This window comes from Canis aureus, chromosome 32 (assembly GCF_053574225.1).
Source record: "Canis aureus isolate CA01 chromosome 32, VMU_Caureus_v.1.0, whole genome shotgun sequence".
Classification (NCBI taxonomy): domain Eukaryota; kingdom Metazoa; phylum Chordata; class Mammalia; order Carnivora; family Canidae; genus Canis; species Canis aureus.
The window spans coordinates 43971413-43999356 of record NC_135642.1 but is presented as its reverse complement, the minus strand read 5'-3'; the positions used below and the strand labels follow the sequence as shown (position 1 = coordinate 43999356).

Below are 27944 nucleotides of genomic sequence, written 5' to 3'. Positions count from 1 at the left end.
TGAGGCCCCGGAGCCCGCCCGCCCGCCACCTACCTGGGAGCCGGCCTCGGCGGCCGGGGTGGGGAGGAGCGGCCCCGGCTCTCGGGCCCGGGGGGCTCGGCTCGGGCCGGCTGGTGCGCGCCGGGCTGGCCGTGGGCAGGGTCGCACCTGTACGTGAAGACCAGGGCCGGCCTGTCCCGGGACCCGCCCGGGGCCTCGGCGAACCAGTGGTGGCGCTGCACGGGGGGCGGCGGCAGCATGTGGATGACCGTGCCGTCCAGGCCCAGCAGCCGGCCCTGCTCCCGGCCCTTGTCCCTGGCCTCCTCCTCCTCTGCCTTCCGGCGGCGGAAGAAGCTCTTGAACGATATCCAGCGCTTGGGCCTGGCGTCCGGGGCCCGGCGGCCGGCGTCGGGGAGCAGGGCCGCCTCGGCGTCCGCGGCCCTCGTCGGGCTGGCCGGCCCGGCCCGCGGCCCCGGGCGCCGGTGCAGGAGGCTGCCCGGCTGCTGCTGCGGGGGGGGGCTGGGGCGGCGGCCCTGCTCCCCGCGGGCCTGGGCCAGCAGCCTGGGCAGGGGCCCGGGGCCCGGCTTCGCCGGCGGCTCCCTGCGGCCGCGGGGTCGGGGGCCGTCGGTGGCCTCGCCCGCGGCCTGGGCCGCAAGCAGAGACCGGGGTCGGGCCGGGGTCGCGGCCTCGGCGTCGGGCGGAGCGGCCTGCAGCTCGGGGCCAGGGGGGCGCCCCTCCGGAGGGGCCTGCGGCGGCTGCACGGAAGCCACGATCCGCGACAGCGCGGCGCCGGCCTGGTCCCTGGGCTCCCTGGGGCCGCCTGGGCCTGGCGCCTCCCGCCCCTGGGCGCCCTCGGCCGCGGCCCCGGGCTCGGCAGCCGTCCTCTGCGCGGTGGCGGGGGAGCTGTGGCCGGAGCCCGAGCCCCTCTGCGGCGGGGACGGACCTCGGCCAAGACAGCTGTTCAGCTCCTGAACCTTCTGAGCCACCGAGCCCCTCTTGCGCTCCGTGCTGCTTGAGGACCCCTTGGCTTGGGGACATTCGGGGGGTCTGACGGCGCTGCTACCGGACGCTTTGCCGTCCGTTTCTATCTCTTCGTACGTATGGCTTATTATACTTGTGGTCTTTTCCTTCACCGACAGCTCTCCGCTTGTCCCAAGAAAACTTTTGTAAATGGCTAGGTTATCATACGCGTTGGGATTGATGACAATGGGAACTTTGATGGCGTTTTTGGAACTCCGAGCATAAGTGGGCTCGTCATGGATGATAATCGGGAAGGGCGGCATGCCGGCATTGTTGTAACTATTGAATTTTATTTCCGACAAATTGGGCGACTTAACAGGGATCGTTTTCGAGGAGACGTTGGTAGTTGTTGGTGAAGTAGGTGCTGATTTGTGGCAGCTTTTCCTGGGAGGGACGTTGGGCCCGGTCCCGCTGCCGACCAGCTCCACCCTGGGGATCTTCTGGCGCGGGCTGGTGCTGGAAGTCCACACCTCCTGGTACCGGATGGCACTGGAGCTGGGGAAATGGGCGCCCGTTTGTCCTGATGTCAGCGCAGGCGAGGTCACCGGAGAGTTTGGAGTAGAAGAGGAGATTTTCGTCTTGGGGTTGTTAACAGGCCCCTCCAGGTGCTCACTGGCCATGGCCGCCGACACGTCCACGATAGTATACGGCTTGCACAGCGGCTGCTCCAGATTCACCACTCGGTAAGGCTTTGCTTGCTCTTCCACGGGGACAAGGTTTATGGTCACTGCTTGCCCAGCGATGTCCGTAGAGGCTTTACTTTCTTGCTTCTCAGTCTGTACAGCGATCTTGCCATCCTTCTCTTCCAATCGGAGAGCGAGGACTGCTTTGTGTGTTTCTGGAGCTTTGACTGAGCCTTTGGGGGCTTGTGAGGACTCCTTCTCCTGATGATCACTCGACAGACTTTCACAGCTGGGCTCCCCTTCCTTCATGTCCTTAGGATCTCCTGGGTTAGCAGGAGGTACTCCTCCGTTACAGACCTTCTGGCAAGAGCTACTGGCTGTCTCAGAGCGTGATTCTTCTGTTAGAGAAGAACCTGGCGACGTAGAGTCAGAGGACACCATGCTCTGAATGCTTCCCGGCCCATAGGAGGCCACAGAGTTCTCTTCATAGCCATTCAGGATTTCATCGTAGCTGTCGTCATAGTCGACGGCACAGATTCTCTGCAGAGACTTATTTCGCAGTGGGACCGTATTCCATTTTTTGTCCACAAAGAACCGAACAGGAGACAAAGTATTTGCCCTGAAGTTAGCAAAGCGGGGCTGCCCTCTCATGCGAATCTCCATGGCCAACAGCTCTTCATCGCTCTCATCCCAGCTCTCATGCTCCTCCTCCATGTTACTGAACAGTACATCTTCTTCACTTTCCTCGCCGCTAGAAAACTCGGGGTAACAGAACCGGCCCCCTTCATTACTGATCACTTCTGTGCTCCCGCTCAGAATCACGTGCTTGCCTGGAGTGTCCTTTATCCCGCCCATCATGCAGCTGGGGGGAAGCTTTCTTTCCAATGATCTTTTATAGCAATCATTTATTCTTCCTAAGAAGGTCTCTCTGGAGTTTGTTTCATTCCCTCTTATCTGAGCGGCGGCATCCAAGCCTGCTATCTCCTTTAACACATCAGTTAGCCCATTATTGTTATTCGATATCTTCTTTGCACTATCATTATTGCCATAAGGCTTAGGGGCATGGCTAAATCCTTCAATGTCATCTTCATTATTATTATTAAGTGGTTTCTGATTCAAGGCCGTCCTGTTTCGGTTCCATCCTATGATGACAGGTTTCTCACAGTGTTCTTGGATAGTAAGTTCACCACATACACTTTGCCCATCTGCTACCATCATAGTGGGCTTCACAGCTATAGTGGGTTTTTTAGCCACAGGAGGACGGAAATTTGCAGTGTTCCTCATGCGGTGGTTATTACTGTGATTGGCATTAGTTTTCACATTGCCATGGGTGACGGGTGCCTTCTCAGGGTCTGGGGGAAGCTGGTGCAAGCTTTTAGGTTTAAAGCAGTTCTTGCATTCACCAGGTTTCCAAACGTGTTCAGTAAAGGTGTTACAAGCAGACATTTTTAAAAAAGGACCTTCACAGACAATGCTTTCCTTTCAGTGCATGGCAAAACTTTCATCCATCAGTTTTCACCTCCCCTAGGTATCATAGCAGCTCTTGTAAGTGTGATCTGTGGGGGAAGAAAAAAAAAAAGAAAATCTAAATGGAAAAGGCACTATGGAAGCATATCATAATGAATGACTTAAAACAATTGGCTCCATTCATCAACTTTTGCTTAAATTAAAAGATTGAGAGGGCAGCCCAGGTGGTCAGGGGTTGAGCGCCGCCTTCGGTCCAGGGCGTGATCCTGGGGCCCCGGGATCGAGTCCCGCGTCGGGCTCCCTGCATGGAGCCTGCCTCTCCCCTCCCTCTTTTTTAAAGATTTTTAAAAAAATCTTAAAAAAAAAAAAAAAAGAAGATTGAGAGAGAAACTAATTTGAGCACTTTCTGAACTCTCTTTAGCCAATCAGCATTCTGGAAAGTCTGTTTTGCAGTCTTAATTTTGTACTGTCTCACTGAACTATAATCTATGTGGCAAAGACACTGTGACCTTGTCCTTCTGGGAGGCCTTTGAAACTGCTCTTTTTACCATCTGCCAGCCTGACAGATGCACACTTCTTAGCCCACTGTAGGTTCTTCTTCTCCTACCCACCCTTTCAGTTTTGGGTATCTCATGGACTCCTCAATCTCAATGCATTCAAGATGAATCCTCTGGCTACCTCTTTTCTGAACTCTAGGAGACTTTCTACTCTAAGCAGCTGTCCTCTCCTCACCAGGCCACCTCCTTCTGTCTTTACCCTATTTAACTTAATGTCACTACCATCTACTTAGATAGCCAAGCTCAATCTTTTTTTTTTTTTTTTAAGATTTTATTTATTTATTTATGAGAGAGACAGAGAGAGAGAGGCAGAGACACAGGCAGAGGGAGAAGCACCTGGGTTGCCCGCCAAGCTCAATTTTGACACTGCTTCCCTCACTTCTAATTCTGTATCTAACTAACTCCTTAAATTAGTTTTCCCAATTTGACCTATTACATTTCACTGAACTCTCTCTTGCCATCAGTAGACCCTGCTAGTAGTTCAGAGACTCACCATCTTTGCCTAGATTCCTGTAATAGGCTGTTAATGGGTCGTCAAGCCTGCAGTCTCACCCCATTCCAATCCAGCCTTGGACAAGGAATATCAGCCTCATTTGGAAACTTGTTAGAAATGCAGTATCTTCAGGTACAACCCCAGATCGACTGGATCAGAATTCATATTTAATGAGATTCTCAGGTGATTCTATTGTTCTTGTACTACTATCAAATTCACCTTTCTAAAATGCTAAGATGATCAACTTATTACCTACCTTAACTAGTCTGTGGCTTAATCTTACCTAATGCACTGACTCCCAAATGTCAGCGTGCAGACCAGGGGTTGCCAGCTAAATAAGAACCACTCGGGGAAGCACCTTAGCCCTACCCAGTCAATTTCTGAGGGAAGAAGAGTCCAGGAATTTGATTTTTAAACAAGTTCTCCAGGGTTTTTTTTCGTTTTGTTTTGTTTTTTGTTTTGGAACAAGGTCTATGTGCATTAAGATGTCGGAACCTCTGAGCTTTAGGGTGGGAAAAAAACCCCTCAGGTTTTCATGATACGGTCCTTGCCTCCCTTCTAGCCCTATGTCTTGAACATCAACTAGTCTTATTACACTTTAAATCCCACTGAGCTACTCATTTCTCCTTGGTACTATCAAAGCCACTTAGACACACTTCCACGAACAAGCACTTTCACTTTTAATTGTCTGGCTCCCCACTAGTTTTTGAGCCTCTTTAAGGTCTGGGCTATATCTTATTCATCTCAATATGTCTAGCATAAGGAGATGAATAAATATTGGTTAACTAAATGTGCTGGTTTATTTAAAAAACTAATCTTATGACTCTTTTTTGTCTTGGGCACATAGCTGCAGACTTTCTCACAGAACATCACTACAGTGTTACATTTCTAATGTGGATATTATAATAAAGTTGGCAGTGGGCATGTTCATGTAAGAACTATTTTAATGGCTGAAAAGTTTAACTTTATGTCCCTGTCATGTACAAGGACAGTGACAGGATCCTTGGCTGGATCAGAAATGCAGCTTTTCCCCTGAGTTTCAGGATGTGCATAAAGAAGGAAATGATGTTTTCTTTAGCTCACGTGTGTATGTGTGTATGCATGCACACACAGAGCTTAGTCCCTGGTGGGTAATATTCAAAAAGTACTCTGCCTCAGTGGAAGAAGTACAGACTTAAAGATCAAAGTATTACACACAGAGCACAACAACCTGGCCAAAACTCTAGTTCCTTCTTTGTTGGGGATCATCAAATGGTTGTTTTTAACATGGTTAAAACATACTTTTCAAGTGTTTGTTTGAAAACATTTATTTAGTCTTTCAGACATTCTCAGAGCTATTCCTTGGTTGATAAAACCACTTCCTGCTAGTCTGAGATTGGAATGTTTTGAGCAGGGGAAGAAAGGCATAAAATTAGGATGAAAAAGAACAGGGGCCAGATCACGTAGGGCCATTTAGGCTTTTAAAGATTACAGAGTTTATCCTAAGAGGAGTGGGAAGCCACTGAAGGATTTTAAACAGGGGAAATGCCAAACGCCATGATCCAATTTGCATTTTAAAAAGACAACACTGACCAAAAAACATGAAATACTTAGGCTTAAGTCTAACAAAATATGTGCAAGATGCACAATCTCTATGCAGAAAACTACAAAACGCTGATAAAAAGTATCAAAGTCTTAACATAAATGGAGAGAGATACCAAGTTCTCTCAGTACTCTTAAGGTGCCAATTTTCCCCAAATTGCTCTGTAGATTCAACATAATTCTAAAAAAAATCCAAGCAGGAAGTTTTTGTAGAAATCAACAAGCTAATTCTAAAATTTATTCAGAAAGGCAAAGGAACTAGATTAGCCAAAGCAATTTCAAAAAAGAACAAAGTTGGAGGACTCACATTACCTGATTTCAAGATTTAGCATAAAGCTACAGTAATCCTGACAATGGGTTATTGGCCAAGGATAGAAAAATAAATGGGAGAATGGGGCCAGCAAATACCAGCTCATAGGCCAAATCTAGCCGGTCGCCTGCTTTTACATGTCCCTAAGCTAACGGTGCTTTTAAAAATTTTAAATGATTGAAAAATTCAAGAGAATGGTATTTTGTGACAAGTGAAGATTATACGAAATCCCAAATAGAGTGCCCATAAATAAAGCTCTACTGGAACATAGCCAGGCTCATTTGTTTCCATATTGTCTCTGGTGGCTTTGTGCTATGATGCAGAGTTGAGCAGTTCTGACAGACTGCATGTGGCGCTCTCATCATTTTGCAGGGCTTTTTAAGCACTCGACAAACTGGGGCGTTTCTACTGCTACATGTATCACCCATGCGAAAAGATATTTTTCAGAGATAAAAATATGTCAAGTTTCACTACACATATGCATTAATAAATGAAATCTGTAATCACATTTGATGAGAGGAAACACTAACTTAGCACCCTAGTTAAGCAAAACGTTATCCCTCTCCCAGAAAAGAATTCCATTCTTTGGATTAGTAGAGCTGCATTTCAGAAAATTGTACTTAATTATTATACTTTAAATTTTATTTAAAAAATTCTCAGAAATATGTTTTATCTTATTATACAAGTACTTACACAGTATCTTCAATTTTGCCTTTTGGTCTGTAAAACCTAAAATATTTACGATCTAGTTCTTTACAGAAAAATTCTGCTGACCCCTGACATAGATCAAAACAGACACAGAACAAGGAGAGTCCAGAAATAGGACTGTGCAAACACAGGCAACTGATATTTGCCTACAGCAATGAAAATTCTTTTCAACAAATGTGCTAAACAATTAGATATTCATAAGCAACAAAGAAACTTCATTCATACCACACACCTCATACACAAAAATTAACTCAAAATGGATCATAGATCTAAGTATAAAATGCAAAGCTATAATACTTTTAGGAGGAAAAAAATGGGAGAAAATCTTTGTGACCCTGAGTTAGGCTGAGTTCTCAGATCAACACAAAAAGCCTGATCCATTTAAAAGACAATTTGGGTTTTATTAAATTAAAAATGTTTGCTCTGACAAAGATATTGATAAAAGAATGAAGACAAGCTACAGATGAAGAATTTTTTGCAAGTAAATATCTGACAAAGGACTTTGTATCCTGAATATATGAAGAACTTCCAAAATTCAATGAAAGAAAACAAATCTGATGTTTTTTCTTAAAGGCAAAAAGTTTGAGCAGAGATATATGGATTGCATATAAACTTGTGAAAGGAGCTAAATATCCTTAGTCATACAGAAATGCACATTGAAACTACACTGAGCTACCACTATGCCTCCCCTAGAATGGTTACAGTTAAAGCAAAAATGAAAAGCGATGCTGGGGAGAATGTGGTAACAAGTGAAATTCACATGGCACTGATGGGAATGTAGATGGCACAGCCCCTCTGGAAAAGAGTTTGGTAGTTTCTTATAAAGTTAAATGTAAGCTTTCCATGGGGCCCAGCAGTCTTACCCCTAGATATTTACCCAAGATAAATGAAAAGTTATATTTACACTAAAGCATGTACACAAAGGTTTATAGGCAAAAACTGGAATAATCCAAATGCATGGTGGTGGTTAGATGACTACATCCATTTGTCAAAATTCATTGAATTTGACACTAAAAAAAGATTTATTACTGTACATAAATCAAACCTCAATAACATATGACTCAAAAAGCAAGACAGCTTTGGTTGTTATATGGAAAATAAATTGGGGGAACACGACAGGAATCCAGGAGGCTGTTCAAAGGGCCACTGTGAGCAAAATAAGATATGATGAGGACCTGGATTAGGATGGGGCATCAGGGAAGCCAGAGAAACGTAGATGCATGAATGATTAGATTCTGGAGAGAGTAATAGGTATTGAGATTTTGGGTTTATGTATTTAAATGATTTGTAGGGCCATTTACTGAAATAAACCATGTTGGAGGAGGTGTGACTTTTAGAGACTACCGTTATTAAGTCCATATTTTGTTACCATATAATAGAGGAAGCAGTTGAATTTAGAAGTCTGGAACACAGAACATAATTATGCTGTTCTTGTCTGTTTGGGAATTACTATGGGAATATCCAGGCTAAAAAGAAACTAGAGCGGGGGGGGACGCCTTGGTGGCTCAGCAGTTGAGTGTCTGCCTTCCGCTCAGGGTGTGACCCCAGGGTCCCAGGATCGAGTCCCATGTTGGGCTCCCTGTGTGGTGCCTGCTTCTCCCTCTGCCTGTGTCTCTGCCTCTCTGTCTCTCTCTCTCTCTCTCTGTATCTCATGAGTAAATTAAAAAATTAAAAAAAAATCTTAAAAAAAAAAAAAACCTCAAAATAACAGCCATAATGGTGATGATACAGAAACCAGATGAGACTTCATTAATGGAGGAGAAGACAACTATTTGAAATGCTACTGACAGGTAATGAGCAATGAAGATCTACATGTGCCCATTAGACCTGGCAACATGAGCTCATTGGTGAGTTTAGCTTTAATTATTTTGGTGCAGCAGTGGGGATGGAAAGGAAAGGAGAATGCGGTTAGTTGAAGAGTGAATAACTGTAGATAACTTTTTGAAGAAGTTTAGGTGGGAAGCAGAAGAAAGGGCTGGTGGCCCAGAAAGGATTTCCTTAGTTTAAGATGACAATAATGAGATCATGTTGAATGTCAATATTGGAAAAAGACACAGGAGAGTGGGAGAGGCTGAAGCGACAGGAAAAAGGTAGATGATCTCAAAACTAAGAAGGTTAAAATTGGGTAGGCTCCATTTCAATCTTACTGTTTTACGGCTGAGGAAAGCTGAAGCCCCCTAAAAGGGCCACATGATGAATGACAAAAGATCTGAACTCAAGGCTATAGCAACCTATACACTACAGTTTGTTTTAAATTATTTTTTCTTTTGTTACACGAGATTTCTTTCTTTTGTTATATATGCTCAAAGTGTAAAATAGAAAATAGAAATCACATGTAATCCTACTATGTGGAAGTAATTTCTATCAATAATTTAGGGTAGTTCACATCAGTCACCAAGAATTATTTTTAAAAAGACATCCCCTATCTACTTAGCACTATGTGGCATTAAACAGAAAAAGGCATTCTGGCCTAATACCTCATTAATGAAGTTAAATCCACCACTGATCAGAGAGGGATTCAATCTTCTCTTTTAAATAAGTAGTACAGTATATTTTCTTTTTCAAGCCTGGTAGGTAATAGTCAAAATAGTTCCCCACATCGAGTGCTAGTAAGTTAATTCAGTCAAGAGACGGCTGTTGAGCTGATTAGCAGCTATCATGTTATCATCAGGACAGATGAGATTCACCGGGAACACAATTAGCTTACGTCAGTGCTGTGTGCAATAGAAAGCCATCGATAAAATTGAGACTCTGGATTTGGCATTCTTTTACAAATACCGTGTACATCTGTATTCATGCTGCTGCAAAAAAACCAGGAGATGAATCAAGCAAACACCTTCAGCAAGCACCAGATGGAGCTGCTGTCTAAGCCACAAAGCCCTAACTGGCAGGCCTTCATTTTTCAACACTAATTATGTTTGGAGACAAAGATGTGCACTTAAAGCCACTGTCAAAACTATTTTAACTCCTAACGGGCTCTCAGAAAGAGAAGCCGTACCAGATCGGATGTAGCTCTGTCCAAGGAGCAATTCTTGGGCTTTACTGCCTTTGTGAAATAACCTCAATGGCACTCGGTAACTAGCAACTTTGTCTGCTCAACACTGACCCCGCCAAATTGGGAAACCCTAGTCGCCAAAGTTATGCTTGAGAAAGAAAATATATGTCTCCTGAGGCACTTAAGGAAATAGGACAGTCTACCTGGTACCTTCTATTTCTCTGCCGAGACAGGTCTGATAGGGAGTACCCAAATGGAGTGTTTGATAAGAAAAACCCCTTTGCTTCCACATTCCTTACAATCTCAAAGCAAATCCTACAGACGGAATGGTCGATGAGAGCGCTGAATGGAGCTGCCCCGAGAAGCTAACCGAGATTCCACGATCTGAAATCCGATGTCGTGTTTGACAGTTTTCAAGACCAAAGCCCTTCAGGATACAGATGAGGCTACTGAAGAGTAGCCTATTTCACTTCAAGTCGTGACAGCTTTTTAAGACCTTATTACTGTTTTTCACTCTCTCTACTGCTATACAGACAACGACAATAATTAGTTTGCTTCGAGTCCAACAGTTCCGAGCAGATTTGATACAAAACGACTAAATCCACCCTGGATTTCAATCTTGGAATAAACAGGCCCGCAGAAAGAGCTGGAGCTCCTCAAGCTGGATGTAATTCCCCAGTCGGCGGAGGGGGGACTGTGTAGGCGGCACATTAGACACCATATAAGGAGGATTTCCTAAAGGCACCCAAGGAGAATCTGTTAATAATGGAGGAGGACGGGGAATGAAGTGCTAAGCTCCTTCCCGATCCTATGACTCCGGAGGCCATTATCTTTCATCATAAAATCTGTCCCACTGCCATAGAGACAGAGTCCAGAGTCCTCAGGGCTGAACACGGGCTTTTAAGGACACTGTCGGGGAGGAGCCGCCGCCTCTATGGCATCCCGCACAGTGGTCCATCTCCAGGATCCCGGGGCAAATGAACAAGTCCAGGTTCTCGTCAGGCCGCTGTAACGGAACACGTGGGCCACTGTTCCACGGGAAGGGAAGGACAGGGGAGGACACTGCCGCGTGCTCCCCACCGCCGCTCCCAACCTTCCCTCGTTCCACGGCGACACCGCGGAGCCCGTAGCTCGGCTGCCTGCCAAGCCCCCGCCAAGGCCCTGGTCCAGGACTGAGCGGGCGCAGAGGAAGCGAAAGCAAAGCGGCAGGAAAAGCCTTTGCGGGAGATAAAACAGCTTTCGTTTGGAACAGAAATGGAAATTCCATGAGTAACAGGAACCTTCCTAATTTGAGATCTGACCCCGGCCCCACCCCTCCGTGGAGGAAAAAAAAGAAAATCCCTTCTTTGCCATCACAGCACCGGGCAAGACCTTAAGACGTGAGGTTCTCCTGTTTATAGACTAAGGCAAAGTAAGACCTGCTTAATTTGGAAAATTCAACTAAAGCTCTGTTGAGAGGAGGGAGCCCATCGGCTTCCACTGTTCCACCGCCAGCTCCTCCCGACCACTCTCTGCCCGGCCACGCGACGACGCGCTTAGCTCCCACCTCATGGAGTTCACAGTCTTTGACGCGCCAGTCAAATAGTAATAATAATTATTCTCATTAACTTGTTAATAACTAGTTTTAAGATTGTAAGTTCCAAAAGGTACAGTGAACCCGCCTCAGAGCTCCTGCTTACGAAGCTATGAATCAGAGAAGAGGCTAAAATCTCGTCTAACAATAGCCAAGGGCCCCACAATCTTTCCCAGCTTTATTCTGATCACGAGCTGTCCCTCTGCTTGGCATGTATTGCCTCTGATGCTATTTCATTTGCCAGAACTATTTAGCCTTTAAGATCCAGTTCAAACTTCACCCATGTGATGAGGCTTCACCTGACCTCCTAAACACCATGTGGTGCGGTAGTTACAGAAGTTCCTGGGAGCAAGGCTGTGTCCTTTGCACTTCTCCATCTCTTGGATTGCTTGGAATATACCAAATAGTAAGTAAATGCTTGCTGAATAATAACAATTTTAGCTAGCATCTTACAACTAAGAGCCAGGCACCACCTGAAGCATTTTACATATGAAAACTCTTAATTCTCATGAAAACCTACGATGGGGGGATCCCTGGGTGGCTCAGCAGTTGAGCGCCTGCCTTCGGCCCAGGGTGTGATCCTGGGATCCTGGAATTGAGTCCCACGTCGGGCTCCCTGCATGGAGCCTGCTTCTCCCTCTGCCTGTGTCTCTGCCTCTTTCTCTCTGTGTCTCTCATGAATAAATAAATAAAATCTTAAAAAAAAAAAAAGGACCTATGATGTACACACTACCACTAGGTTCACTGCAGTAATGAAGAAACAGACTGGCCCAAGGTCACATGGTAAGTGACTGTCAGGATGGATGAACGCACATGTGCTTATGAATGGTACAGCTCTCCGTGCACGGTAACTGGAGGCTGCTTTAGACGTAAACTTGCTGGTACCTGAAATGCAGTCCACGTGGCGGCAGCAGCAGCAGCACTGCCCAGCACATGGACAAAGAAGCATCAGAAGTAGGCACAACTCACACCTTCCCAGCTCAGCTCTGAGGTGGGCAGGATCCGTGTGCTCACAGCAAAGGAAGCTACAAGTAGACCAACAGGCACATACAATTAGCTGGCTGCCCCAAAGCTGTGCTTTTTGTGCTTCAGAGTGAATATCTGGAGGCAAATTAAGCATGATTTTTCAGGAGCCACCCTATTAGCTATATTGAGAAGTGGACGGTGAGATGCTGTCAGAAGTTGCCTTGCTGCGTCCTTCCTTCCTGTCGCCCAAGACCACGGAGCCCACTGTCAATGAAGAAAGCCAGACTGCAGACCAGCTGAGATGTGAAGAGACAGGTGATCTCTGGTATCACGCAGGGCAATAAAGGGGCACCTACTGGCTCAGTCGGTAGACCATATGACTCTTGATCTCAGGATTGTAAGCTCCAGCCCAACACTGGGTGTAAAGAGTACTAAAAAAAAATAAAATCTTAAAAATAAAGTAAGGGAATAAGAAAGAGGGGAGATGAGGACAGTGCAAGATTCAAAGCTAATAAAAAGAGGAGAAAGGGAGAAAAGAAGTTGGGAAGGAAGTTTCTGACCAACAAAACAGTCAATTATTCTGAGAGAAGTCCACTAGAATGTTTATAGCAGCATCATCAGAGGAAGAATAATGTCATTTGCTACCACACTTCTCAGTTTCTAGAGGCTTTATTGTCTTGCGGGACTTGTATATTTGCTATGAGGTATTATTTTTCCAACCAAACTAAATTTTACCTTCCCCAGCTATGGAAAACAGTTAACAGTACATTCTGTAAAACATTTATAATTTAGACTTTTAAAGAGAAAAAGCGCTTTTAAATTAGTGAAAGTCTGAGTTACATGGTACTTTAAAAAATATAAATATATTGCTTTCAAAGAGATACCATAATAAACTAATGTAACAGTCTTTCCTGGTAGAAGTATTTAGAGGACTTATTCCAATAAACAAATAAGAATTATTTTTATAATGTTACAAATAAATAATGGTCATAAATATTAATATTATGTTAAATAATAATAAAAACATTGAACGAGAGTATCTAACAAACAGGAATCCAAGATCTCTTTCCCAAGGTCTATGAGTTTTCCAAAAGAACTTTAATATTGAACTGAAAACAAAGTTTACATCTAAAATTAATATAAATATATGCTGGATCATTGCAATGGCCACTTATTAACTAAGCACAGCAACTAAGCATTTGCAACATGATTGCAAATGTACATAGACATTTGTTTTTCTAATCTAAACTGGCATCAAGCACACTATTTTAATTGTTAAGGAATAATTAGAAAAAAAGGAGGCTCACTTGATAGGTAAATGATACAGTCCCACTAAGTAAAGGTCAAAATGAAATAATGGTGCACTCACTATACGTTGCACCAATCCTGGATTTTCAACATCTTAGAAATGTGGCAGAAAAGGGCACCAATGGCAATGAAGGCTGCCAAGACACCTCTGGGGTTGGCAGACAGCTTTGTACTCCTGTTGTGAGTAGCAATTCAGTTTGGCAAAATACCATCATTGTATTAAAATAATGTTAATTTGCATGTCATTAGTTTTATAGGTTTTTTTGTACCTAACTTTTAAGTTTGTTTCAGTTTAGAGCTAAATAAGAAATACAAGCATAAAGAATTTATATCTAATTTTGTTCATGTTTAAGTAAAATTGTAATAATGTGTATCAACACTAAAAGACTGAAGTTTTTTACCAGTTAAAAGGAGCCTATAAGGGATCCCTGGGTGGCGCAGCGGTTTAGCGCCTGCCTTTGGCCCAGGGCGCGATCCTGAGGACCCGGGATCGAATCCCATGTCGGGCTCCCGGTGCATGGAGCCTGCTTCTCCCTCTGCCTATGTCTCTGCCTCTCCCTCTCTCTCTGTGTGATTATCATTGTGATTATCATGAATAAATAAAAATTAAAAAAAAAAGGAGCCTATAAGTTACTGAAGTTTGAAAGTAGTGCTTAAAAACAATATTCTCAAAAAAACCCCAAAACCCAAAACAAAAAAACAATATTCTCTTAGGTAAGCATTCTTCTTGTGATCGTACTTACATTATTAATTTGCTAAGCATCTGTTAAAGGAGTATAATAATCATCTACCTCACAAGGCTGTTGTTAAAATGAATTAAGATAAAATACACAGGGATTGCATTAAACCTATAGATAGCTTTGAGTAGCATGGACATTTTAACAATATTAATTTTTCCAATCCAGGAACCCAGGCCATCTTTCCATTTGTCTGTGTCTCCTTGAACTTCTTTCATCAAAGTTTTACAGTCTGTATTATACAAATCTTTCATTTCCTTTATTACATTTATTCCTAAATACTTTATTCATTTTTATGGGATTTTTTTTCTTTCTTTTTCAGATATTTTTGTTGTTAGTATACAGAAGCACAACTGGTTTCTGTATATTGATTTTGTCTCTAGGGACCTTACTGGATTCACTCATCAGTTCCAACAGTTTTTTGGCTTGTCCTTAGGATTTTCTACATATAAAAACATATCATAATTTTTTAAATTTATTCATGAGAGACACAGGCAGAGGGGGAAGCAGGCTCCCCACAGGGAGCCCAACACAGGCCTCAATCCCTGGACCCAGGGACCCACCCTGAGATGAGGGTAGACACGCAACCACTGAGCCACCCAGGCGTCCCTCATAATTTTATCATCAATTTTATTTCTTCTTTTCTCATTCAATGCAATCCCTATCAAAACCCCAATGGTAGTTTTCGCAGAAAAGAAAAAACAATTCTAAAATTTGTATGGAACCACAAAAGATCCCAAATAGCCAAAGCAATCCTGAAAAAGGAAAAGCCAGAAACATCACACTCCTGAAACTCAAACTATACTATAAACCTATAGTAATTAAAAGAGTCTGGTGGACAAACAGACCAATGGAAAAGAATAAACAGCCCAGAAATAAACCCATGCGTATAAATGGTCAATTTGTTCACAACAAAGAAGCCAACAATATACAATGGAGAAAGAAGTCTTTTCAATAAATGGAGTCGGGACAGCCACATGCAAAAAGAATGAAACTGAATCCTTATCTTACACCATACACAAAATTCAATTCAAAAAGGATTAAAGACTTAAAATGTAAGGTCTGAAGCCATAAAACTTCTAGAAGAAAACAGAGAGGTTAAAAGTTCTTTGGCATTGGTCTTGGCAACAATTTTTTGAATATGACACCAGAATACAGGCACCAAAAATAAAAAACGATAAATGGGACCACATCGTACTATAAAGCTTCTGCACTGCGTAAGAAACAACCAACAAAATCAAAAGATAAACTATAGAATGGGAGAAAATATTTACAAACCTATATTGGATAAGGAGTTCATATTCAAAATATATAAAGAACTCATATACCTCAGTAACAAGAAAACACAATCACAGATTTTTAAAAGGGTGGAAAAAACCAAAAAGACATTTTTCCAAAGAATGCATCCAAATGGCCAAGAGGTACATGAAAAGATATCTGTCACTAGTTACTGGGAAATGCAAATCAAAGCCACCAGGAGATATCACCTTACACCCGTTAGAATAGCTATCACCAAGAAGATACCAGATAACAAGTGATGGCAAGGATGTGGGGAAAAGGGAGTCCTGTGCACTGTTGGTGGGGATGTAAACTGGTCTGGCCGCTATGGAAAACAGTACGGAGGTTCCTCAAAAGAATTAAAAATAGAACTACTATATAATCCAGCAATCCCACTTCTGGGTATATATCCAAAGGAAATGAAAACAGACTATCAAAAGGTATCTTCACTCCTATGTTTACTGCAGTGTCAGTCACAACAGCCAAGATTCGGAGACAAGTGTCTATTAACAGATGAATGGATAAAGATAACATAGCGGGAGAAAGAAAGTGTGACATGAAGAGATCTTGAGGGCCTTATGCTAAGTGAGATAAGTCAAACAGAGACAAATACTGTGACATATTACTTATATGTTGAATCTAAAAAAGTCAAACTCAACAGAAACAGAGAATAGAGTGGTGATTACCAGGGACCGAGGGGTGGGAGAAATGGAGAGCGTTGGTCAAACTTACAGTTAGAAGATGAGTAAGTTCTGGAGACCTAATGCACAGCTTAGGGACTATAGTCAACAATACTGTATTATATATACTTCAGAGTTGCTAAGAGACTGATCTTAAATGTTCTACCCAAAAAAGAAATGATAAATATGTGACACAACAGAGGCTTTAGCTAATGCTATGGTGTTAATCATACTGCGATATATCAATGTATCAAACTAACACTGTACAACTTAAGACTTACACAATGTTATATATCAATTTTAGCTCAAACTATATAAAGTGCCTAACACAGAGATTAATTCATAATAAGTGTCTGTTAATATTAGTTCTTTCCTCTTTTATTAAATCTCTAAATCAGTGGAGGACAGGAAAGGGGAGTGATCTTTTCCAACACTCTCCACACACATCCGAACGCCACCTTGATATATCAGTTGGGCTATGCTATTTCCATGGAGATACTGGTAACTCTGCTGGTGGGTCTCAATTACCGTGAATGGTTTAATTGAAAAGTTTTAGCTAACTTGCACACCAGTCTACTACCTATTATTTCTCAGGGAAAATGCATTCCAAGTTCTAAGCTGCCTTGTGAAGAAACTTTAGCATTCCGTTTTGGACTTGTGTTTTTTTTACATTAGTCTTAAAAGATGCTGTATCCGAGAGTATCAGGAAGGGGTTGCTGGGACATCTGGGTGGCTCAGCAGCTGAGCACCTGCCTTCGGTGTGATTCCCAGATCCGGGATCGAGTCCCACATTGGGCTCCCTGTGGGGAGCCTGCTTCTCCCTCTGCCTGTGTCTCTACCTCTCTCTGTGTGTCTCTCATGAATAAATAAATACATAAATCTTAAAAAAAAATAGGAAGAAGTTGCTGAGCAACAGGGTAATGTGATAATGTGATACTGCTTGTGCTTTAAGAATTCAGGTGCACATGGAAGAAGGCACATGGACAGGAGGCAAGGTTGGAGGCAATGTGGCTAGTACAACTATTATAAAACCAGAGCAGGTAAGGCCCCAAACTAACACAGTGGCAGTAGGGAATAATGGGCAGGTGCTGATTTGAGAAGCTAAATGGACATTTGTCAACTTAGTGGGACATTGGTGGAAAGGGACAGGGACTGACACAATGACTCTGGGGTGTCTCAACATAAAGATCAAAGAGGATTTTCCCAGAGGCATACTTCGACTGTAGAGAATTAAGTTAGCAACCATTTATATTACTTCGACTGTAAAAATAATGAGAAAATTGAGACCTGAATGAAAATAGCAAACATAGTTCAAAGCCACAGATGTGATTAAAATTCTCCCCATTAAAAAAATACATTAATTGCTATTATCTTTTTTTTAAAGATTTTATTTATTTATTCATGATAGACACAGAGAGAGAGGCAGAGACACAGGCAGAGGGAGAAGCAGGCTCCCTGCAGGGAGCCCGACGCGGGACTCGATCCCTGGTCTTCAGGATCACACCCTGGGCTAAAGGCAGGTGCTTAAACCACTGAGACACCCGGGCTGCCCTAATTGCTATTATCTTATATAAAGTTAATTCTAAATCTTGAGTGCAAATAGTTTGGTGAGAACAATATAAAAGATTCAGGATGAAGTGGAGGAAAGGAGAAAAGGTAAAGTGACAATTCTCTAGTTATCTTTTCTTTACTACAAAATGAACACAGAAGAATAAAACTTGGGCTGAATAACTGAAGGGATGGGGCCAGTGATGGAGCACGAAGGATGCTTCATCCAGACAGGCAAGAGCACATGCCAACAGGTTTCCACAGGGCAACACTTAGAAAACAGCGGAGGGCACTGGGTGACTCAGTCAGTTAAGCAACTGACTCTTGATTTTGGCTCAGTTTATGAACTCAGGCTTGTGAGGTCGAGCCTTTCACTGGGCCCTGCACTGGGCATGGAGCCTGCTTAAGATTCTCCCTCTCGCTCCACAGCTCAGAAACAAACAAACAGCAGAAGCTTGGATTCTGGGGAGTCAGCGGATAATTAATAACCAAGACCATAATCTGGCAGAGGAAAAGCTAATTCACCCTTCCGACAGTATGCTGGGCCTTTACTCTCCTTATTAGTGAAGGTACCTGCCGGCGGTTCGTACCACTGGAGCCCTAGAGCCAGCCCATGCTTCTCTGGGTGAAAAGCCACAAGCCGCATGCCCGCTTTTCCTGAGGAGGTGCTGCATCCTGGTCCTCGTGGCTGCCACGAGCACTGGATGGCACTGCCATTCCTACCACAACTCACCAAGCAGTAGAACTGACCCCCACGAGCAAAAACGAACACTCAAGGCCATTACTAATTAGATATGAAATTTTGCTTTACGCAAGTCACTCAAACTCTATAGGTCTTATGATACTTATATTTTTTAAATAAAAATAACCAAATTTTTTAGATTGTAAAAGCAATCAGAAAATAAAGATATGCAAACAAACAAGCAAAACCCCAAGCCCCAAATTTTACTATATACCCTTTTAGGTCTTCTTTTTGTAAAGATTAAATTGTACACGCACAGATACAAAGATGTATTTAACATAGTGAACATGCTGTCTGGTAACATGAATTTTAAAGCCTTTTTAAAGCCTTTCTGAAAATTTACAATCAAAAGATAATGTGAATGCAAATTTGGGTTAAAATGCCAATTTGAATCATTCAAACAAATTTAACGGTGGGAGAAATAAAGTTGCAGTCAGAGTCCTTTAATAACCTCAAACAATTAAAAGCATTTCTCATATATAATAAGAAACAACTCTTCTCTATGGAAATAATTATCTGGCAAGATTATCTATTCAGGGCACAGCTGAAAAATAGACAAGGTAGGAAAGAGCCTTAGGGTCTCATTCTTAGACTCTTTACTCTTGTTTTTGACAAATTTAATTTGATCAATTCAGATCAGTTTTGTTGGTATTGTTGGTACAGAAATAAAACTGAACGCTCTACTTATAATTTGACGAACCCTAATAGTCTCTCTCGTGCTCCCCTTGATTTATGCAACCTCTATCCACTTAACTATTAGCTGAGATAATGTTAATTTGAGTGGAGATATTTATGTCCCACTGCTTCCCCACAAAGGTGCCCAAATGCCCTTTCCACTATTACTCTTTTAAAAAGACTCTTTTCTAATAATTCCTTCTGTGATCCTGTCTATTCCCAAATATGTAATATTTGGGAATAACTTCCCAGAGCCTGCACATCTTGTGCTTTGATGCTCCAGACTTCAGTTTCCAACTGCCTACTAGACCTCTCTAAATAGAATTACCTTTCCTACAAAATGTGCTCCACCTTGTTCTAGGCACCATTAACAATTAATGGTACCACAATACTGGCAGACATTCAGGCTGGGTCAGTGTTGACCACCACCCCTCCCCCAAGTCTTCTTGTGCTATATTCAATTAATTGACAGGCTCTGTCCCTCCAATCCGTACTCTCTCTTTGACAACTCTAGCCATCACTTGAATCCTCAGTTTCATCACTTTTTGTACTGGGATGGTATCCTGTTATCTCTTAATTCCTCTAAAATACAGTTTACTGCTCTACTTCTTCATGCAATCAAAAGTGGTTTTCAGTTGGCTCTATAATACATTTGGACTCCTTAAGACAAAACATAGTGCTCTTTCTTTTGTGCCTGATACTGGCTTATCATTTTTTAAATTATCATTTCCTACATGTCTACCCATATAACAACTGTTCAAAATTCTATAAAACTTTCCACGTTTAGTCAAATGCCAAGTCCCCTGTGAAGCTGCAGATCTTCCTCTTAAAATTAACTGTTTCCTCCCAATAATTCCCATCACATGGTACTTAGGCTGTCTGTATACAACTTCCTCTTTCTCACTTGCTAGTCTTAGCTTTTTTTTTTTTTTTTTTAAAGATTTTATTTATTTATTCATGAGAGACACACAGAGAGAGAGGCAGAGACACAGGCAGAGAGAGAAGCAGGCTCCATGCAGGGAGCCCGACGTGGGACTCAATCCCGGGTCTCCAGGATCAGGCCCTGGGCTGAAGGCAGGCGTCAAACCGCTGAGCCACCCAGGCTGCCCTAGTCTTAGCTTCTTATTCAGCTTTGGCACCCATATACTTCTCAGACAGACAAATAATGCTTTTATTATCTGGTTTCACAGACCTAAAAGCTTAAAATGGGACAGAAGCGTTCAGACAGAAATGGCAAGTGACAAGCGACTACCTGACTGCAAATGGATAGAAAGAAAAATACAAAAACTTAAGAGTTACAGAAAGCATCTCAGTGTGGGACAAACAGCCCAAATCCCATAAGAGCATCACTGCACTTTTCCAGAATGGCACCATGACTAACCGTGACTCTAGCAAGATATCAAGAAAATGTTAAATTATGTTGAGTATCCTATGTAAAGAGGGAAGAAAACAATACAAGTGTGAAATGTTTTGGAAAGATTTTCATACAAATGGTTTTATTATTTAAAAGTTTAATTATAAAATATATCCACATTATGGCAAATTTGGAAAACAAAGGTAGATAGAGGTTGAAAAAGTACCCAAATCTTAATATGCATTTTAAAAAATGTAGATTACATAAACACCAAATGATTCTTCTAACTAAAACATTTTAATGTTTAATGAGCTTGAGCTCACAATTATCCAGAAAATTTGGCCAATTAGAACTCATTCTTTCAAAGGACACAATTTTTACTGTATCAGTACATAAAATTATTCCTCCAACTCTTCTATTTTAATGTATGACTGGAGAATGATGAGATGGGAAGGAGAGAAAGTGAGAAACAAAAAGACAAAAATGGAGGGTGAAAGAGAAAGAAAGAATCCAAAATAAAAAGTTGGAGGACAATCATGACAAGTGAGAGGAAGAACAGAAAAACAAATAGAGAAAGCCCAATGTATGAGCAGACACATTCAGAAAAAGGACAGCTCTTCTTTCATTTTCTCTTCTCTTGACTTCCTTTGTTCTAATTGACTTCAGGCTGATGTATGTACCCTTAGATGCATGCTGAATTCCAATGAGGTCCTCCTGCACGTATACTTTATACCAACACAATCCATTTAAAAGGATTTTAATTGGTGTGCACCATTCCCTGCAATTTCAACATTTTAAAAATGAATAGTCTCACTAAGTACCAGATGGTGACATGTACTAATTAATCAAGCCTATTCAATGAATAAGCATATTAAAATGAATGCACCTATTAGACATGTGTTGCGGAAGCCCCATCCCGAGGAAGCCTCCCCTTAAACTGAGTGTCCACGGAAGGTGCAGATTCACTGTGCAATACTCACAAGTGTCTCCCACAATCATTTGCAGCAACAATACCATCACTCTTGCACCTCCCTCTGGATCAGCCAGTATTTCATGCTAATAAGCCTGTGAGCCCTGCTATTGCTCTATAATCTGTCTAACTTTTATAAGCAAGAGCCAGTCGAACTCTGGGTCTACCATTTTCCTACCAAAGACAAGATTATACGAACTCTTCAAGGTCATTTGTTAAATGGACAACAGGTGAGGGTCAATGATCACATGAAGCTCCTGATCCAGCTCTCTTCCTCCCCAATTTGCCTGTCAAGCAGTAGCCTTGACAACACTGCTAGTTTAGGGAATAATATAGTGCAAATGGAAATCCCACATGACAGGTTGCCATGCTCTGATTTTCTTTAAATATTGTGGGCACTGGAGAAAAAGGTATAATCTACTGGAAGGTCTTATTTATATCTTATCTTATCTTATTTTATTTATTTATTTATTTGATACACACACAGAGAGAGAGAGAGAGAGAGAGAGAGAGAGAGGCAGGCAGAGGGAGATGCAGGCTCCATGCAAGGAGCCCGATGTGGGACTCAATCCCAGGTCTCTAGGATCACATCCTGGTGGCACTAAACCGCTGCGCCACCGGGGCTGCCCTACTGGAAGGTCTTAAAATACTCTACATATGTTTTTTGAAAGAGAAAGAAATCCTAGAAGCTTTTTGTTTTCTTAGCTTCTCATACTCATCACTTCTCTTTATTACCTTGAATCACCACAATTCCGAATGTATTCTAATAGTATAGAATTCCCCAAATCTATAAAGAAGATGTGGTTTATGTATACAATGGAATATTACTCAGTCATTAGAAATGACAAATAACCACCATTTGCTTCGACGTGGATGGAACTGGATGGAGGGTATTATGCTGAGTGAAATAAGTCAATTGGAGAAGGACAAACATTATATGGTCTCATTCATTTGGGGAATATAAAAAATAGTGAAAGGGAATAAAGGGGAAAGGAGATAAAATGAGTGGGAAATATCAGAAAGGGAGATAGAACATAGAGACTCCTAACTCTGGGAAACGAACTAGGGGTGGTGGAAGGGGAGGTGGGCGGGGGGTGGGGGTTAACTGGGTGACGGGCACTGAGGTGGGCACTTGACGGGATGAGCACTGGGTGTTATTCTATACGTTGGCAAATTGAACACCAATAAAAAATAAATTTATATATAAAAAAAAAAAAGAATTCCCCAAATCTCTCCAGAGTTACTGAGAAAGACTGGCTTCTGATTTATCGATGGCACTGAAAACTGAGCAGGTGACGTGGTAAAGAAGGGAAGCAGCAGCACAATACAGATAAAATACAGACCGTGGAGAAGAAGGAGTGTTGTGAGACATGGATGTTACCTGGCACCGAGCAGGCCAGGAGCAGCCTTAGCTCCCTCTCTGAGGTAATGACAAATGGCAGGGAAAATCAACTTGAAGAGAAACCTAAGAGAAGTCTAAACACGGTTATCCTTGGAGAAGTTAGAGATTACAGCAGAAAATGGTGCTTGTTTGTGATGCATGACAATGGTTATTGCTTAAAATCAATAAAGAATAAAAATCCAAAGAATTCATAGGGGAAGGTAAACCAATAATAGAAATGACAAAATTTGTAGTTACAGACTAGAAAAGCCTCCCTCATGACAAACATCATTTAAATTGTATTACTTTCCCTTGGCTCTTGCCTAAAAATGAGAGGTAGAATTAATTATTCAAGCAGAATTTAATTAATATGGACATAATTAAAAGTCAAATATAACAAGAAATCTTCATCAAGAGGTTTCTGTGCAATGATTCAATAGTTTTTTGAAATTTTCTATTACTTTAACAATTTTTGGTAGATTCCTATTAATTTTCCAACTTTGGTCCTGCCCTTATCCACTACCACCCTTAAATAAGAAAATATTTCAGTAGGATGTTCAGCAGACAAGTGGGTTCTTCTAACAGTCCTGTGTTCTGAGATAAGACAAAACTCAAGATGATAAAATATCAAAATCAACCACAATTTCCAGCCCAAATACTTAAAGCAGTGATTGGTACCAATGTAGGCAGACTAAGACTATTCTTTAATTACTCTGGAAAATAATCTATTATTAAATTATGAAGAACACAACTAGTCAATAATCCAAAAATCTAGGCAAAAAGAAAACACAATGCTTCTTGAACATAGAGGATGTGAATAGCTTAATGTGCAACTCCATGTAAAAGGGTACAGTACCACCCACTTTTATTTTATACGTAGTTCCAACTAGAAGGCTGAATTAATACTAAAGCTAGCTTCATTTGGAACAAATCAGAGTGTAAAATGCATACCAACTTTGAAGGCAGATGAGTCAGACGCATAAAGGGAAACACACAAGGTGAGCCAATATGGTGAGTATGAGACCTAACGCAGAGTTAAGGATTCTACTGCTTCTGTCTTTTTTTATTTTTAATTTCTCCCTCTCTCTTTTTTTTTAAAGATTTTATTTATTCATTAGAGACACAGAGAGACAGAGAGAGGCAGAGACACAGGCAGAGGGAGAGGCAGGTTCCATGCAGGGAGCCCAATGCGGGACTCGATCCCAGGACCCCAGGATCACACCCTGGGCTGAAGGCAGACACTCAACCACTGAGCCCCCCAGGGATCCCCCTTCTGTCTTTTTTAAAAAGACTTTCTCTCTCTCTCTCTCTCTCTGCTACTCCCCCTGTGTGTGTTCTCTCTGTTGAATAAATAAATAAAATCTTAAAAAAAAGTAAAAACAGACTCTGAATTAGCTTTTCCCAGATGATATGCCAGAAATAATGAAAAGACAATATTTAGAATATGCTAGATGCCATAAAGTATTCTCAATACTAGAAAGAGCCTTGATTGATGAATGGGTGGCAAAACTGATAATTTCTTCATGAAAAAACAGATAATGTCTATAAATGGGGAAAGAGCGGTATTTATATACAAAAGCTTACCAATTTACACAATAAAATTTGAGGGTAATATATAGATCTTTATGTTGAAAAGACAGAAGTGAAACCTCTTTTTAAGAATTTATTCCCTAGAGGGGCTCCCGGCTGGCTCAGTTGGTAGAGTATGTGACTCTTTGGGGGTAGAGGAAAGGAAAGAAACTAACAATTGTTGAGCTACTGCAGTCACTGTGCTGGAAACTATGTTATCACCTCATCCAATCCTCCTAGCCATTATATTGGAGGGTATCTTCTCCAATTTACAGATGAGGAAACTGATACTCAGTTGGTATAAAATCAGGAAGTAGTGGAGTTAATATTAGATCTCAAGCCTGTCTAACTCCAAACCTTATGCTTCTTAAAAGTAATGGCATTTGTAATGGGAAAGATAATATATTTTGCCCCAGAGGTGAGTTACTGCAAAGTATATTTCTACATGTCATAACTGTTTAAAGTTGATTTGCAGGAAAAGTACCAAGAAACAAGAAACTTAGCCATTTCCATAACTAACAGGATATAAATGAATTCAGTAAAGTTGCAGGATATAAAATTAACACACAGACATCAGTTGCATTTCTACACACTAAAAACAAAGCAGAATGAAAAATTAAGAAAATAATTCCAGTTACAATTGTATGAAAAAGAATAAAATACCTAGGAATAAACTTAGCTAAGGAAGCGAAAGATCTGTACTCTGAAAACTATAAGACATTGATGAAAGAAATTAAAGATGATACAAATGGGAAGACATTCCATGCTCAAGGATTGGAGGAATCAATAACGTTAAAATGTCCATACTCCCCAAAGAAACATACAGATTGGGATCCCTGGGTGGCACCGTGGTTTGGCGCCTGCCTTTGGCCCAGGGCGCGATCCTGGAGACCCAGGATCGAGTCCCATGTCAGGCTCCCGGTGCATGGAGCCTGCTTCTCCCTCTGCCTGTGTCTCTGCCTCTCTCTCTCTCTCTCTGTGACTATCATAAATAAATAAAAATTAAAAAAAAAAGAAACATACAGATTCAGTGCAATCTCTATCAAAATACCAACAGTATTTGTCACAGAAGTAGAACAAATAATACTAAAATTTGTATGGAACCACAAAAGACTTGGAATAGCCAAAACAATCTTGAGAAAGAACAAAAAACTGGAGGTATCACAATTCCAGATTTCAAGATTACTACAAAGCTGTAGACATCAAAACAATATGGTACAAAAACAGACATCCAAATCAATAAAACAGAATTGAGAGCCGAGAAATAAATTCATGTTTATATGGTCAATTTATCTATGTCAAAGGTGGCAAAAACCAAACCAAACCAAGCAAACAAACAAACAAACAAAAAAAAAAAAAAAAAAAAAAACAAAAACAATGGGGAAGAGTCTCTTCAATAAACAATGCTGGGAAAACTGAATCGTTACATGCAAAAGAATGAAACTGGGCCACTTTCTTATACTATACACAAAAATAAATAAAGACTCAAATGTAAGACATGAAACTATGAAGCTAGAAGAAAACATAGGCAGTAATTTCTTTGACATTGGTCTTAGCAACATTTTTCCAGATATGTCTCCTCATTAACAAGCAGAATGATGTAAATCACATTTGATTCTACTGTAAGATCTTTAAAGCATCTGTTAACATTAAAGTTTCTATTGACTGTGCTAGTTTCCTGGTTTATATGTTATCTTCTGTCTGACCAGCAGGTTTGAAATGAGCAGATTCTAAAATGAAGAAACAAAAACTGCCTAGATCCTGATTGTGGTTTTCAAACTTTAAAAAGTGAAGTTATTATATAGTCAGTCAGATAAAAGTTGTTTTTTAGAGTAGGGCTTCTTAAACTTTAATGTGCTTACAAACTACATGGATATCTTATAAAAAATACTGATTTGGTAGGTCAGGATTCTGATTCAGTATGTCTGGAGCCACAGACCATTCTTTGAGTAGTGGGTTTTAGTGTATGTATGTGTGTGTATATATATATATATATATATATGGATGGGGATGATTAAAATCTGGGAAAAAGGAAAAAATATCTGGGAAAATAGGATACAAAGAAATCATTTCTATTGTTTACTGGATATGTAGCCAAAGGACAATACCATGAAGTTTTATTCTTATACTTTGTAGCATAGTCTATGGAATTAAAATCAAGAGCGTAAACTGAAAGAGCAAACACAATTTTGAGGAAGCTGGAGTCACTACCTATCTTTAAGACTAACTATAAAGCTATAAGAATTAGGGTAGTATGGTATTAGTGAAAAAAAAAAAAAAAAAACCAGACAAACCAGTGGAACAGAAGAGAGAGCCCAAAAATAGATCCATAGATAGTCAATTGACCTTTGACAAAGAATCAAAGGCAATTCAATAAAGAAAGGTAATCTTTGCCACAAATGATACTGAAACAACTAGACATATATATATAAAGAATCTAGACAAAGACCCATACCCTTCACAAAAATTAACTCAAAATTGAATATAAAGCCTAAGGATAAAATGCAATACCATAAAGTTCCTAGAAGATAATATAAGAAAAAAATCTAGATGGCCTTGCATTTAGTGATGGCCTTGCATTTAGTGATGACTTTTAAGATACAACACCAAAGGTACAATCCATGAAAGAAAGAATTGATAAGTTGAATTTCATTAAAATTAAAAACTTCTGTTCAGCAAAACGCAATGTCAAGCAAATGAGAAGACAAGCCACAGAGTAGAAGAAAATATTTGCAAAAGATATATCTGAAAAAGAAGTGCTATCCAAAAATACAAAGAACTCTTAAAATGTAGTAAGAAAATGAACAACACAACTAAAAAATAGGCATAAAATCTGAGGAGATAAGTCACCAAAGACAGACAGCAAACAAGCATATGAAAAGATGCTCAACATGAGCATCTTGCCCCTTTGTATTTACCCAAAGGAGTTGAAAATTTATGTCTATACAAGATCTGCACACAAATGATAGCCACTTTATACATAATTACAATCAAGGTGTCCTTCAATAGGTGACTGGATAAACTGTGGTATATCTGCAAAATGGAATACTATTCAGAGATAAAGAGAAATGAGCTATCAAGCTATGAAAACAGGGAAGAACCATAAATAAACATTACAAATGGAAAGAAGCCAACCTGAAAAGGCTGTATACTATGTGACTCCAACTATGACATTCTAGAAAGGGCAAAACTATGGAGAAAGTAAAAAGATTAGTGGTTTCCAAGGATTTAGGGGGTGGAAGGTATGAATGGCTGAAGCCCAGGGAATTTTAGGGCAGTGAAAATCCAATGTAAACACACTCTGCTATACGCATGTGCCTACCACCTTCAATCTACTGTATTTTTATCCTTACAGCACCTGTTTACTAGGCTACTACTACTATATAAATCATACCTCTAATTCATACAGTAACAGCAATTATCATTTTAA

At 41.1% G+C, this 27944-nt stretch overlaps 1 protein-coding gene across 41 annotated transcripts in view; it reads right to left on the bottom strand.

The window, feature by feature from the left end:
• Nucleotides 1–27944, bottom strand: part of PEAK1 (pseudopodium enriched atypical kinase 1) — a 293696-nt gene that overhangs the window by 70073 nt on the left and 195679 nt on the right. For all 41 annotated transcript variants that reach the window (XM_077881987.1, XM_077881989.1, XM_077882018.1 and 38 more), the window contains one exon: nt 34–3178. In XM_077881987.1, coding sequence (XP_077738113.1) covers nt 34–3068 — 3035 coding nt within the window. In that variant the 5' untranslated portion in view covers nt 3069–3178. The remainder of the gene's footprint in view (nt 1–33; nt 3179–27944) is intronic.